The 14,594-nt window shown below is 43.0% G+C and overlaps 1 protein-coding gene across 2 annotated transcripts; it reads right to left on the bottom strand.

Annotated features, from left to right (window-relative positions):
• Nucleotides 1-1,724: 1,724 nt before the first annotated feature.
• On the bottom strand, nt 1,725-13,291 carry LDHB (lactate dehydrogenase B). Of its 2 annotated transcripts, none has more exons than XM_037388117.1 (8): nt 13,167-13,291; nt 12,240-12,371; nt 8,145-8,262; nt 7,475-7,648; nt 5,221-5,394; nt 3,886-4,003; nt 2,842-2,965; nt 1,725-2,075 (listed from the first exon to the last, which is right to left on the bottom strand). In XM_037388117.1, exons 2-8 carry the CDS (start codon nt 12,363-12,365, stop codon nt 1,908-1,910), a joined length of 1,002 nt encoding a protein of 333 aa, XP_037244014.1. In that variant the 5' UTR covers nt 12,366-12,371; nt 13,167-13,291; the 3' UTR covers nt 1,725-1,907. The 2 variants fall into 2 exon arrangements, with proteins under 2 accessions (XP_037244014.1, XP_037244013.1); XM_037388116.1 differs by having other exon boundaries at nt 12,240-12,374; nt 13,167-13,290.
• Between the last annotated feature and the right edge of the window lie 1,303 nt (nt 13,292-14,594).

The following is a 14,594-nucleotide window of genomic DNA, read 5'->3' as shown; positions in this document are numbered from 1 at the left end:
TTGCTTAATATCTAGGCATAAAAGATTCTTGTACTGTTAAGTCTATGATCATTAATAAAAACCATCCCTCTGTGGACTCAGAAGGGACTGAAGTAGTTGACATACAGTAGGTGACAGTAGCGTCCCAGCTCCAGCACTGAATACCATGTTCCTCTCAAAACGTCCTACTTTGGGTCTCAGGTTACTGACTACAGAACAAGGTATGACCCTACAATTTAATAGGTGAGGATGCAAACTGGGACAAAACTCAGTTTTATTGTAGCTGACAGATCTTTATAAAAGACCCAAGATTCACTATCAGAAGGGAAAAGGGCCCACTCCCTCTCTTCTAAGACAACTGATGCCTCTTGATGCACATCAGTCCCAAGAATCCTGCAAGATCACACCCTAGAACACAGCTGTGAACTCTTTTGCTAACTGAGAACAGTTTAAGAACGAAGCCAGAAAAGAACTGTGCAAGGTAGCCAGCTATGTGTGCTCAGGTGAAAGTTGCTCATGGGTACATCCCACAGAGAGCAGCAGTTTATGCCATCTTCCTCATGACAGCTGACGATGAACAGTTCTTAGCAGGATCTTAAGCTAACCCATCCAGGTGTGGAAAGCCTTCCAGTAAGATCTCCACACAGTGTTATGAAAGCAGACTATAATTTTCCCTCTCCTACCAGAAGTCTAGCATTTAACCTGAAAATAAAAACATTAAGGTTTCCCTGGGAGACCTTTTGCAAATAAGGCTGTCGCCAGCATCTGTTTCACCGACTACATGATACTTATGAAGTCACAGGAGTTACCTTGCAATATGACAAGACTTGCTTGATCTCTTTCAAAAGGAGCTACAAAATTAAGCTACTTGCTTGTGAAAGTGTTTTAGCCCACTACTCAAGCATTTTAATGGAGCTAGAAAAGGCCTTTAAATTACTCCAACTTAGTCTCAGACCATTTGTTATGAAATAATTGCAGGCCCTTGAATTATGATACAAGATAGATTGATTTAAGACTCTTTGTCCTTTGGACATCTAGGTTGAGCAGTTCTAAGCATGCCAAGCAAATAGTGGTTATTTTACAGTCACTATCTACTCCATAATTTTAAGGATTTAAGGAATTAAATTTTAGGACTTGTTAAAAATCTTTCCCCCCCTCAAGTATATAAGCACTTGTGAAACAATCACACTGAAGTTTAGAGATTAAGGGCCCAATTTGACTTGTTCTATAAGCAAGATTACCATGGAACCCCAGACTAACTCTTGGATTTTGGTAATCAAATACAAAAGAATCTTTTTATTCTAAACATGATGAAAATCAGTCACCAATAACAGTCAAAATAGTTGAATCCAGAAGAGAGAAGGATCTACAGGACCCTTTTTCTAGGCCAACAGCACACAGAATCCTAACAATGGTGTATTTTTGGCAAGTGGCCCAGAAGCAAATCCCCATTCCATTTCTTCTACCCATCAGTAAAAAAAAAAATAGGAAGTACTGTATCAGAAACAAGTTTGGGAATGAACTACACTTAGTCTGCACCTGGACTGAAAATTCACATGGAAGAGGCTTCCAGTAAGGTTGTACCAGCATAACTGCCTGTAGTGGAATTTCTGCATTGTTTCTAACCTTTTAAGGACTTGCATGTCTACACTTCCATGTAGTCTGTGGAAAGCTTTAACAGAGAACGCTAGAGTAAACTAGGTAGTATTTGAACACTGTAAATAAGTCACTAGGACAACAAAACATGCCTGAACATTGCTTTATTTGTTCATAAGGTCTGTGCGTTACAGCAAGCATATGTTTAGCTACTATGGACAAAGCTCAGTCTGGAAGAGCATTAAATGTTAACCTTAGATACGTGTAGTGAGTAGAGCCCACATTTGCACACAACATGCTGTTTTTCTATTGCTGGAATTAACATTCATGAGTTACAGATCTTTGAGATCCTTCTGGATGTTCCACAATGTATCTGCACTCTTCTTCAGCTGAGCCACCTCATCATCCTTCAGCTTTTGATTGATGACACTTGTCAATCCAGAGGCACTTAGGACAGCAGGAAGGCTCAAGAAGACATCGTTCTCAATGCCATACATGCCCTGCCACAAACAAAAGAGATCACTCAGACATGAACCCATCACTCCAGACCTGCTTTTGCTTTGTATAGCAGGAAGCCTGAGAACAGAGCTCAAGAACATAATTTTGCAACCTGCAGAAAATTTTCCATCATGACATACTATTTGAGAAAGTCAAAAGTATAGAGATGTTCTAAACCAATAGATTGGCAATACTGAGATGACTGATTTCAGAAACCCCACCTCCAAACCCCTTATTTATATACAGCAAGTAGCTAACAGGAATCAGACATAGGATTAGGGTAGGTCTTTTTTTCTTACTATAGAGGGAGCAGTTAGTTCAGCCCGCTCAGAGTCCTTGCTGCACCAGAGGTTATACTGCTGGTACAGACCAGATGCAGCCAGTTACACTAGCTATAAAAAGGACACAGCTCTTTTCCCTAGCACCTTCACTAGGCAGTGGTTCATGGAATTGCAGATGGGTCTTCATGTATTTTTGTATTTTTTGCACTGAAACTTCCTTTTAATGAACCTGCATGCCACACATGGCAAACTTTACACGAGGTTAGTACAACATTGGGTAGAGTACAAAGAACTTATTTTCAGCTCCATACTTGTGAGAAGGGCAGGCTAAGAGGTCAGATTAGAAAAAGTTGCAATAGTAAGCTCCCATTTTAAATTCACAGTAGTGTTTTACAAAGCTTCCTTTGTTAAGCACCTTGTTAATTGAGACAATTAGCTTTTCCATAACAAAATAAACTAGAGCACTCATTTAGCCACCACTTCTTACCTTTACCAGTGTTGAGACTGAATGAACCCGGCACAAGTTCTTCAGCATTGTCTCACAGAGGTCAGCAACGCTAAGGCCAATAGCCCAGTTTGTGTATCCCTTAAGTCTGATTACCTCATAGGCACTAAGGAAATATTGAAATAGTTGCATTAAGATGCCTTCAAGACACTGTACAAATGCTGCTAAGTCTGAAGATAAGTGAATGTTTACCATTTAAAAAAACCTGAAACACCTGTGACATTGTAAGTTTTGGAATTAAATGTCAAAGTAGGAAAGTTATGTATTTCAGTGTTAAGAGTTTAAAGCATAAAGTCTGCATTATCCCATATGTGTAACAAATAAGCCCTATTGTTCTCACAGGATTAGCTGAAAAGAAAAAGCTTCCAGCTATGAACAGTTCCTAGTTTTAAGTAGGAAAACAGACACCTGTAACTGAACAAGTTCTCTATTCAGGTCAGTGGCTCAATCATTCCGAGTGCATTTGGAATCATGTAAACATTTAGAGTCAGAGCACTACCTACATACACACATCCTAATTTTTTTAATCAACATCTGCATATACTTTACACCAGCATAGTCCTTATTTCACAAGGAAGTCAAGTCATTTAGCAATATGTATAGTTACTTCTAGACAAGTTTTCCTAAATCAATGAAAAAAATTTTCCCAAAATAAACTCCAGTTTATTTTTATTATTATAAAAAAAACACTGCTCATAGGAACATACTACCTTCTCAAGAGTCTCGTGCCCTCTGTTCAAAGTTAACCATTTAAGAAGCTACTTCTGAGAAAAATGCACACAGCTCTAAGCACTGCAGTACTGAAGTGGGTATGTTATACAATAGCTTCTCTTGACACAAGATCATAAAGCTTACCAACTGAAATCCTGCATTTGTGTTTAAAACAGTAGTTCCACTTACTGATGCAACCTGAATAAAAGGGCATGAAAGCTGCAGCAGAATGGCAGGGCAGCGACAAGGAGGCAGTGTGTGAACTAGCTATTTTCAGCATTGCACTTATCCACCTTATTCCTCAAGTCACCGTACCTTTCAACCACTTGCTTGTGGACTTCCTTCCAGTTCTCACTATCTTTGTCAGTACCCATGGCCGGATTCAGCTCCTGGAGGGAAACTCCTGCCACATTAACTCCGCTCCAAACAGCCACTGTAACAGAGAGAAGACATAAGTTTCAACAGCACTTAGCTACTACCTCTCCACTTAAGTTAACCAGAAACAAAGTAGTAGTAGCCAGAACCACAATAGTGTTTAAATGAAAGCTTAATGTGCTTCAACTACAGTTAATTCTGAGAACTCTCGGAGTGAAATGAGAAATGCTTTAGTATTGACTCTTTAACAAGTAAAACACCACATGAACACAGAACTTTGTCCTTGGAAGGTGCAGGCAGCTATTTTTGAAGTCAAACTTCAAATTCTAGCAAAAAGACACATCTTAGCTGTTCAACCTTTAAAAAAAAATTTTACCCCAAAAATGTAGCAAGTACAGATTTGCTGTCCCACTGATCAGTACTGGGGTTAGCCTTCAGGAATTCTCTGAGTAACATGGTAGCAGTATGCAAACTTAAGAATATCAAGAGAGGAATCTGCAGGTCTCCCTTCATATTGGAAACTTACAGCAGACTTACTCTCTGTTCCAGTGAAATAACTAGGAATCCTTGGTTACATTAAAGCAAAAGCAACTATTACACTGAAGGAAGAGGAGTTCTGTCTATACTTAGCCAAGCTCTGCTTTCATTACAATGTAGGGCTTGCTTCAGTAAATACTGTTGATCAGACACTGTACTTTGATTAAATGCAGTGGGACACTGAAGAGGTGTCTCCCTTAAAAAAAATACACAGCATTAAAATATGAAGCAGTACCAATCTACATAGATTCTCTACATCGTTTCAGGCTTGAAATATGTGATCTGAACTAAGACAAATAAGCTTATTTGATTTCACATTTTTTTAAACCATCTTCTCATTTAAATAACATGGCAAAAAGTCACAAAGTAAGGTAAGGGATAATTTTCTTAGCCTGAATCTGGATTGCTAGCTTTTTCTACAACTTGCAACAAGCTCTGCCATTGACCTAATGAGCTAATATTGCTTTCAGAGGAGAACTGTGCTACAGGTTAAGTTACAATACTCCAAAAAATAAGGATAAACAGTAGCAGTAAACTGCAGCCTTTAGAACACAACTATTAAAAAGTGTTGCTAGATTTCCTGGACTTGTCTCAACTCTAATCTCCATTAAAATACACCAAAGTGCCAGTTACTTGAGCTCAGCTTCATCTGCTCTTTCAGATTTTTGTAACACTCCTTAGGCCTCAACCTCTAATACTGCATTGTTTATTCCCAAGGAGGTCAGAACTGCTCCTTACCACTAGAATCACCATGTTCTCCCAAGATCCAGCCATGGCAGCTAGTTGGGTGGATACCAAGTCTCTCAGCCATCAGATAGCGAAATCTAGCTGTGTCTAGATTGCAGCCGCTTCCAATCACACGGTGTTTTGGCAGGCCACTCAGCTTCCATGTGACATAAGTTAATATATCCACTGAAAAGAAAAACACGCACAGTAAGTTTAACCATTCACATACACCAAGAATGCCCCAACAATAATTTTACTGCAAGTAGTAGGGCAATCAGGATGACTCAACACAGTTGTGCTCATTGATCAAAGTATTTTAGGTCTGACCATTTGGGGGATTAAAACACATGCACAGCTTGAAATTTAGGACCCAACAAGCTGCTGTTCAAAGACAATTGAGGAACATCTTCTGAGATTAGTATCCTATGAGCTAAAGTTGGAGGCATTTTTTTGTCACAGCTAAATCCCTAGGGGCATCGAGAATTGGGACTGAACTTGTGCTAAAACATTGAAGCAACTTCCTGAAGTAATGTTACCTACCACTTCATCATCACAGTAAGGTCAAGCAATTTACAACAAAAAAATCTGAGATTTACATACTCTTTCTAGTTGGTAACTACTTCAGTTTAATTTCTTGAACAGATTTATGCATTAAGCAGTTTCTACACTTATTACCTCTGTAGCACGAAGAGCCAGGTGAACAATATGCTTTAGCTGTATTTGGCTCTAATTACAGTCTTAGAAAAAAAACAAACTTAGTTTGGGGCAGAGAAAGGAATGTCAGCAGAGAGAAAAAGCTCTAATCCACAGCTCAAAGCAACCATAATAAACAGGCTGCAATAATTGGTTATGGCTCTCAAAAGCCAGCCAGTTCTCAGGAGGGAATTTATTTCTGTATATAGGTCTGAAATACAGTTTGTTCTGCTCAGGCACCCAAAGCACATTACCTCAGTACAGTTCACACTTTGCTGTTTTCAGTGGCATGCTCATCAGCCACAGCTTCCCTACAGCTTCAGCTGGGGCAGTTCCTGTCCAGATGATAGTAATCTTTACAGACTACAGAGCACCTTCCTATCCAACAGGTACAACTGGACAGCCTGCCTTTCAGGTGCAGAGACACACATCTGGACTCTGAGCTCTGCTTTGCAATCACCACTGCCTACAGTACAGCTTTCCACAGGACAGGCTGCAGACAGCGCTATCTGAGCTACAGCCCAGACAGATCTGGGGAAGTTAAAACAGAGAAGGACATCAAGGTCACATACCAACACACATGCAGCTGACACCCTGAAGTCCCTTCTAACGGGCTCATAATAACTTCCACTATATGAGACTAGGGAACAAAACTGCACACATTGAGAAAACAAAGCATTATAAAAATAATTCTTAAAAAGCAATGCCATTCTCTTCCTGCAACTGCTCTCCAGCAAAGAGAACTGTAGTTTGAATTCAGCCTTGCTAGAACAAGAATTGATCTTTGACTCAGTTTGATTTTAAGATAAGTGCTTAGAATGGCCATAAACTGTACTTGCTCAGTACACTAGTATTCAGTAGTACTGACTGTGTACCAGCCAATTACTCAACTACCAGCTGAGCTGCTAGCTTTACATACATTGTTTTGACTCTGCCCAGTTATCCTTAAAAGCAGTCACTTCACTGCCAGGGTTCTGTAGTAATGGCTTCACTCAGATACTGAAGCAGTCAGCTTTAGACATCCCAGTATCCAAGCTGTCCCGCTGCAATGAGATGCTTGCAAGTTATAACTAATTCTTTTCTAATTTAACTGAACTATGTAGTACAGTTAACCTTTCCCCTACCATAGGCTTCAGCATGCAAATTCTTTTTCCTGAAAATATATCCAAGACTACATGGTAAGCTCCTCATCCTGAAAAATGGCCACATATCCAGACACAAAAGAAAGTTATGATTTACAAACAATTTAAAAGCAAAATGGTGTCTCCTTTAAAGATTAAAATTTTAAACTACCTACTGCTTAAGCCTAAATACATAAAGAACTGAAGTATTTACCATGAGGCATGCTTTTAAAATATGGACACCATGAGAAGTTCTGAATAAAGAAAGCATTGCAAAGTACAGAGTATAGTTTGTATTCTGCTGTTAGCACCTACATGGCAGATGTGCACACAAAAGGTATTAGTTTTCAATATTCAATTTGTATTTGAGAAGACTGATAAAACACCAGCTCTCCAACAAACAGAATCTGTAAGTATAAATTTTCCTATAGAATAGGAAAATACTGCCTTACCTGGGTTGGAAACCACTAGGATGGTGCAGTTGGGGCTGTATTTTATGATCTGAGGAATGATGAATTTGAAGACGTTCACATTCCTCTGAACCAGGTTGAGACGACTCTCCCCCTCTTGCTGACGAACTCCTGCAGTTACTACTACAATCTTGGAGTTGGCTGTGACAGCATAGTCTACATCAGAGCATGGGGGAGAAGATACAGAATGTGTTAAATTTTAATAGCATCATGTTCATACAGGTATTATGGGTAGCTTCTCCACTGTACATGCATTCAAACCCAAAAAGATGACATCAATATTAAAGCTAGCACCATCTCTTAACATTATTGTGACAGATCAATATATGGGTTTTGAGAGTACATTCAAACCCTCTGAATCTCATTTCCACTATCCCAATAGCAATACTATTTCTTCTCCATCAAAGTAGTACTAGAGTTTCATTAAGGTCAATTTTACACAATAAGCACAAAACTGAAGCGGTCGTGTAAGAGAAAGCCCAGATTAAAAGCCACTCCCATTGTTATGATGTTCAAACTCTCACCTCAATTCATACACTTTTTAACTTCTCAATGCCAAATTTTTTGAATTCTTTAGGACTGCACAACTAGTGCTCCAATATTAAGCAAGCTCACAGAATATCAGTCTTAAATTAAAGAAACTGAGGTTCACCTTTGTCTGCCACAATCTTGTGAGTATGAAGGAACAAGCTCCCATGCTGCAGATCCATCATTTCTCCTTTCAGTTTGTCTTCCAAAACGTCAACCAGAGCAAGCTCATCACAAAGACTCTGAAGACAACAAATATTGAACAAGTCAATGAAACAGTTAACTCTCATGTTAATGTTATGCCTGAGTTGAGCTATATTACATTTTAAAGTAACACCTTACGTATCTGAAAGTATCTCTTCTCCAAAGGTCAACCAGTAGGACAGCACTGTATCAGTATTCTGATGTATCTCACAGTAGCAAAGTCAGAGGCTACTACAGCACAGGTTTATAAAACTCATTCAGACTTTCCAAAAAAAGGTATTATTTGTGGGGACTTTGCATGCGTAGCTAACCTTTTGCTAGCCAGACACTGCATGGTTTAGTTATTACTATTAGGAGAAAAGTTGCAGCTTTCAAGCTTGTAACAAACCCCTACCTCTGTTCAGCAAATAAGCCTATTTAAAATACTTGCTAATTATGTGGTGTGTTCTATTAGGTATGTAAGTACTCTCTTGTAACATTCCTTCAGCCATTTCATAAACAGGATCAGACTTCATTTTCCTCAATACTAAAAACAGTACTGAGAAAAGATTCTTTACCTAATTTTTCTCTACTAGAGTTACTACATTATATTTAATTTGCAGAACAGATTCAGCCATGTATGCTTGCTGTCCAGGCAGGTTAAGTTGGGAGAATATACGAAAGTCTCAGAACAGGAGAACAGTGAAATACAGGGGTGGAGGAAAACTGCATTCTCCTCCAATACAAAGTTCTACTGCCTTTTGACAGATGTGTTCACTACCCTTGCAAATTCTACTATACTTCATTGCTTGTCATTCAGTACATTACATAAAATTAAACAGAGAAGCTTGCTTGCAGTAATACTTTTTTCAACAGCATAAAAAAAGTTTAATGGTTTCAGACAGGGTGTAGATACCTAGGAAAATGGAGAAGTACTAACCTGAATTTTGATATAAAGATAACGCTCATTACTTCACATGGAAATACTAATTATTAGCATCAACTAAATTAAGCGTGTAACAATATGCACCAATTTTCCTGTGGGAAAAATACATTTAACTGCAAGCATATTTAAGTTTTTCATGTCATACGTTAAAATGTTAGTTTATTGCTTTTCTACAGTGCTTCCTTTCACAGCTGTATCAGCTGCTGGAGAAAACCCATAAGAATCTGTACTCAGTTATTTAAACATTATGAAAAAGTACCCTTAACTGAAGTCATTGGTGTTAAATTAATAAGTCAGTGTAACCAAAATTTAAAAAAGAATATATGCACATGTGCAATTACAGATAGATTTATACACATGCAGTCTGACAATCTGATCTTTCAGTCTAGACTTTGCAACCAATATTCACCAGACTCAACAAGTTCAAGGAGCCAGTGCCCACTGAAACAGAAGAGCACCTGGAATAGCTCCAATGACTAATTTAATGAATTTGCATCAGTTTTGCTCAGAGAAGAATTCAGCTCATGTTTAGCACACACAGGAACAAAGTCTACACAGTCACCAAACACAACTTAAAACAGCTGACTTGTGACTGTGGAGATGTTTCCATTTCTAAAACACTATGGCAGCACCAGTGACCTGTCTTTAATTGACAGAGAGCTAAAAATAACAGACATGGAAGTTTCAGTGTCAGTCAAACTTATATAGTGAATACTACACCAGTAAACTAAAGTTAGTATTATCACACCGTTTAATTTTATAAAATTCAAAGACATCTAAAACTCAACTGCACCTACATATTGAAGTATAGGAAATTAAGTACAAAGTTTTATGCCATGGTTTAACAAAAAGACATCCTGGGGAGCCAGCCATCTTGCACAAGTCAAAGCCACACCATATTGGTCACAGTCAGCTGAATATAAGCCAGGTGTGTGCCCAAGAAGGCCAACAGCATCCTGGCTTGTATCAGAAACAGCGTGGCTAGCAGGACTAGGGGAGTCATTGTCCCCCTGTACTCAGCACTGGTGAGGCTGCACCTTTAATACAGTGTTCAGTTTTGGGCCCCTCACTACAAGACATTGAGGTGCTGTGTCCAGAGACAGGCAACGAAGCTGGTGAAGGGTCTAGAGCACAAGCCTTTTGAGGAGCAGCTGAAGGAGCTGGGTTTTTTAGCCTGGAGAAAAGGAGGATCAAGGGAGACCTCATCACTTTCTGTAAATACCTGAAAGGAAGTTGTAGTGAGGTGGGTGAAAGTCTCTTCTCCCAAGTAAGAAGTGACAGGACAAGAGAAGATGGCCTCAAGTTGCACAGGGGAGATTTAGATTGGATAGCAGGAAAAATTTCTTCTCCAAAGGATTTGTCAAGCATTGGAACAGGCTGCCCAGGGAAGTAGTTGAGTCACCATCCCTGGAGGTATTTGAAATAAGTGTAGATGTGGTGCTTCGGGACATGGTTTAGTGATGGACTTGGCAGTGCTGGGTTAACAGCTGGACTATTTTACAAGGTCTTTTCCAACCTAACCAATTCTATGATTTTGATTCAGTGACAAGAATCAGACGGTTTTGTTTTAAAAATATTCTATCACAAGTATAAGCAGCAGTATAAAATAAGAGAACAGAAGCTTGGTTGAAATGGATTATGGCATGATGGAGTCTAAGCTTGAAAAATTTAAAAACCCTTTTTTACTCTGGGTTTGGTGCATGCAACTCGTTAACAGCAAGACTTTGTGTCTAGACTTCTGAAAGCACAATTTGATCCTGCTTAGAGCAGCATGTTAAACACAGATGAATGCTGTATTGTACTGGTTTGTGGTAACTTCACCCAGCTCCCTCTGTGCCAGCCTTACAGGTTACAGTACTCCTTCAAAGATAATGAGTTCAGACCACAAGAGGCAAACATTTTCAAAAAAAAAAGTAAATTAAAACCCCACAGTGAACTGCCATTGTTTTTCCATTAAATTTCTCCTTTAGTTATATAGTTTTAAAACCTATTTGTTACTTTCATATCAGTAATTAGTTTCACCATGACCTTTTCTTATTGTCAGTTTTTCCTTGCTCACAAGGCTCAGGAATATCAGCAAGTGAAAAACCTTAAGATTTTTTTTTTTAATTATTGAAACCCCAGTACTATAAAATATACATGATCAATGTAATAGGTAGAAGAATCATCTCCAAATAAAATATAGATGGTTTAGTAGTATCTGCAAGATTTTTGATCTCATTGTGAGCTACCCGGTTTAAGATCTGCCCCTGCAAGTAGATAAGGTAAAAGGGTGTATCTTTTTATGCCTTCTTTTTTAAAGGATCTGCAGCTCCTGTTTGTCTTTGAAAACAGCACAACAGGAATCAAATTTAACTCATGCACAATATTTTCCAAAAAGAGTACAAAGTACAAGAGATCCTTACTGCATAATAAGCCTCTGCTTTGCTCAAAGACTGCAACATGAGATTTGCCAAAATAAACCAGTAACGGGAAAAGTCAGAACAACCTCTAAGTCCAGCCCTTTGGTTTTACCCTTTGAAAAACTAGCTAAAACCTCTCTGGAAACAATAAAGTCATATAACCACACAATAAGGGCTTAAGAGAAATAAGTCTACTTCAGTCTACTGAAGGGGATAGCAGTATTTTCAGTGATTACAGCACATGTGTTAAAGTAAAAAGCAAACACTGGTAGCTCTGATCCCTATCCTGTATTTCACATGGACTTCTGCTCTGTCTGCATTCTTTGCCCAGCAGAGCTCTCCCACCAAGCAGACTCCAGCTTTGTTGTGGAAAAATTAAAAAGAGAAAAAAATTTGGCTGGGACTTCAGAGCCATTGCTCATTACATTTTCCAAGCAGCCTGCAAAATAACTCCGCCTAATGAGAGATTTATTGCTAAGCCCAGATGGAAAGGTGAGAGAACAAGGAGAAGCTGAATGGGGAGGTCAGCCTTGCATGAAGAGTGTAGGTCACTGCTTGCTTACACGCGGGGCAAATAATTAATTCCTGTACTAACCGACCAAATTTCCCACCATTCGTTAAGACAAACAGGCAGTGCCTAACACTACAGCAGTGGGAAGCCGAAGAGCACGTTGCCCTTGAGCTGTACCTTTCCAAGGATGCTGATAGCACAGGCCATCCCAACCTGTCCAACCCCCACAACGGTTATCTTGTTGTTTGGGACCGTGGACGGGGCAGCAACAGGGGTCATCAGCTTCTCCTTGAGAGTGGCCATGGTGTTCTGCTGAAAGAGACAGAAAGGTTTGGTTCAGAGCAAGGCAGGGGGAACCGAAACACACTCGGAATTGTAAGTGTCCCCTGCCACAGCCAGGCTCACCGATGAAAGCGCTGTGAGTCACTGCTGACGGCGGGTTACGCACAGTGGCCCAGGGGCACACTGCCCTTGCCCACAGGGCTCCTGCCACCCCACAGCTACCAGCCCCCAGCCCCCCCGCATTCGCTGGTGCCTACGCGGGGCTGCAGCGCGGCAGAGGCGGTTTCGGCAGCACCGGACAGAGCAGCCTCCTGCGGGCAGAGCTTCCACAGCCTCCTGCCTCAACGGCTCTCCGGCATCCGCCTCTATTCAAAACGCCCACGAGTGCTCCCGCTGTGAGACTGGTAATAAACCCACGACCAGTTGGGGAGCTGTAAGCCTGCCGGGATTTCCCCGGCTGCTTTCCACCCGGCGCCGAGGCTCAGCCCACGGAGCCCTGCGCCGCACCTCCCACCTCCCCCACACCCCCGCCGAGCCGGCGGGACCGGGGCCGGGGCCAGCACGGCGGGTCCCTCCGCACGGCCAGGGGCCGAGCCGGCGGCCACCATCCCACCCCAGGCCGGGGGGCCCCGGCCCGGCCCCAGCCCCCGCCGCACCGGGCACCACCCGGCCGCCCCCGCGCAGCAATGCGCCGCGCCGGAGAACGGCGCCCAGCCCCGGCAGGGCCCAGCCGCCTGGGGAAGGGAGGGCGGGCTGCGCAACGCACCGGCACCCCCCACCCCGGAGAGGGAACCTTACCAGCCCCCCTCGCCTCAAACCCACCAGCAAGGCTCACGGCGGCGAGAGGCGAGATAAGCACCGGCGCTGCCGTCCGCGGCTCGGGCAATGAGGGCTCCGCAGCGGAAGGGGCGGGCCCCGCGGGCCGGGCCGGGCCGCCCCCCCCCCCTCCCCCGGCGGCACTCGGGGGGTGGCGGCCGCCGCGCTCAGTCCCCGCCAAGGACGGAGGCTCAAGGGTGGCGCTGGCCGCCCTCGGCTCCCGCCTCCCCGCGGGCTGGGCCGGCCCGCAGCGTGGCTGTGCCGCGGCGGCGCGGCTGCCTGGCGGGGCAGGGGCAGGCGGGCTCGGCCCGGGGGGCGCTGGCGGCGGGCGAAGCGGGGCCGTGGGGAGCCAGCCCCGGGGCGGGCGGCGAGGCCGGCAGCGGTCCTGCTGGCCCGGGGCCGGGGCCGGCGGCTGGTGCCGTGAGCCGGGCCCTGGGGCGGCGGTGGCGACTGATGGCCTCGCAGGCGGCCCGAGGGTCCCTTCGCCGTTAGCTGACAAGGCGGGCAGAGCCACGGGCCCAGCCAGAAGGGACGGGCGGAGAAATCGCTGCAAGCAAGAAGTCGCGCACAAATACAGCGTTTCAGGTCGTCTGCCGGGACAGAGGTGCTGAAGCTGGCGGAGCTTCATTGTTAAAGCCCTCCGGTTTCTGCCCTGCAGCTGGCTGCGGGTGAGTTTTTTGTGGTTGAACAAATCCCAGCGGGACGGTGTCAGGCTCTCCCTGGCTGTTTCCCCACAACCCAGCAGAGCATCAATTTAAAATTGTCACACGTAGGACCTGTGGAACCAGCCCCTGGAGGGTGAGTAGAGTTCTGTGCCTTCTGGCATGGTTTAAACCCAGCTGGCAACTGGGTACCAGGGCAGCTGCGTGCTCACCCCAGCAGGAATGGGGAGAACAGCTGGAAAAAGGCAAAACCGGTGGGCTGAGATAACAATTTAATAGGTGAAATAAATGAAAATATTATACTAATTAATAATAAAGTAATAAGTGTTGATTAATAGTAATAATAACAAAGGATGAACCAGAGAGGAATAAACCCCAAGAAAAACAAGTGATACACGATACAATTGCTCACCACCCACTGACCGATGCCCCAGGCAGCGATCAGCCCCTCCTGGCCAGCTACTCAGCGGGACGTTCAGTGATGTGGAATATTCCTTTGGCTAGTTCAGGTCAGCTCCTGGCCATGCTCCCTCCCGGCTCCTTGTGCACCTCCTCACTGGCAGAGCATGGGAAACTGAAAAGTCCCCATCTTAGTGTAAGCACTGCTTAGCAACAACTAAAACACCAGTGTGTTATCAATGTTATTCTCATACTAAATCAAAACCACAGCACAGTACCAGCTACTAAGAAGAAAATTATCTCAGCCAAAACCAGGGTGCCTTGCTGAAGTAGTAAGTACATCCATTACTGTAAGCAGCAGTAAAAATCAGAT

Source organism: Falco rusticolus, chromosome 5, assembly GCF_015220075.1.
Source record: "Falco rusticolus isolate bFalRus1 chromosome 5, bFalRus1.pri, whole genome shotgun sequence".
NCBI lineage: Eukaryota > Metazoa > Chordata > Aves > Falconiformes > Falconidae > Falco > Falco rusticolus.
Note: the sequence above shows the minus strand (reverse complement) of the source record. Positions and strands in the feature narration are given on the sequence as shown.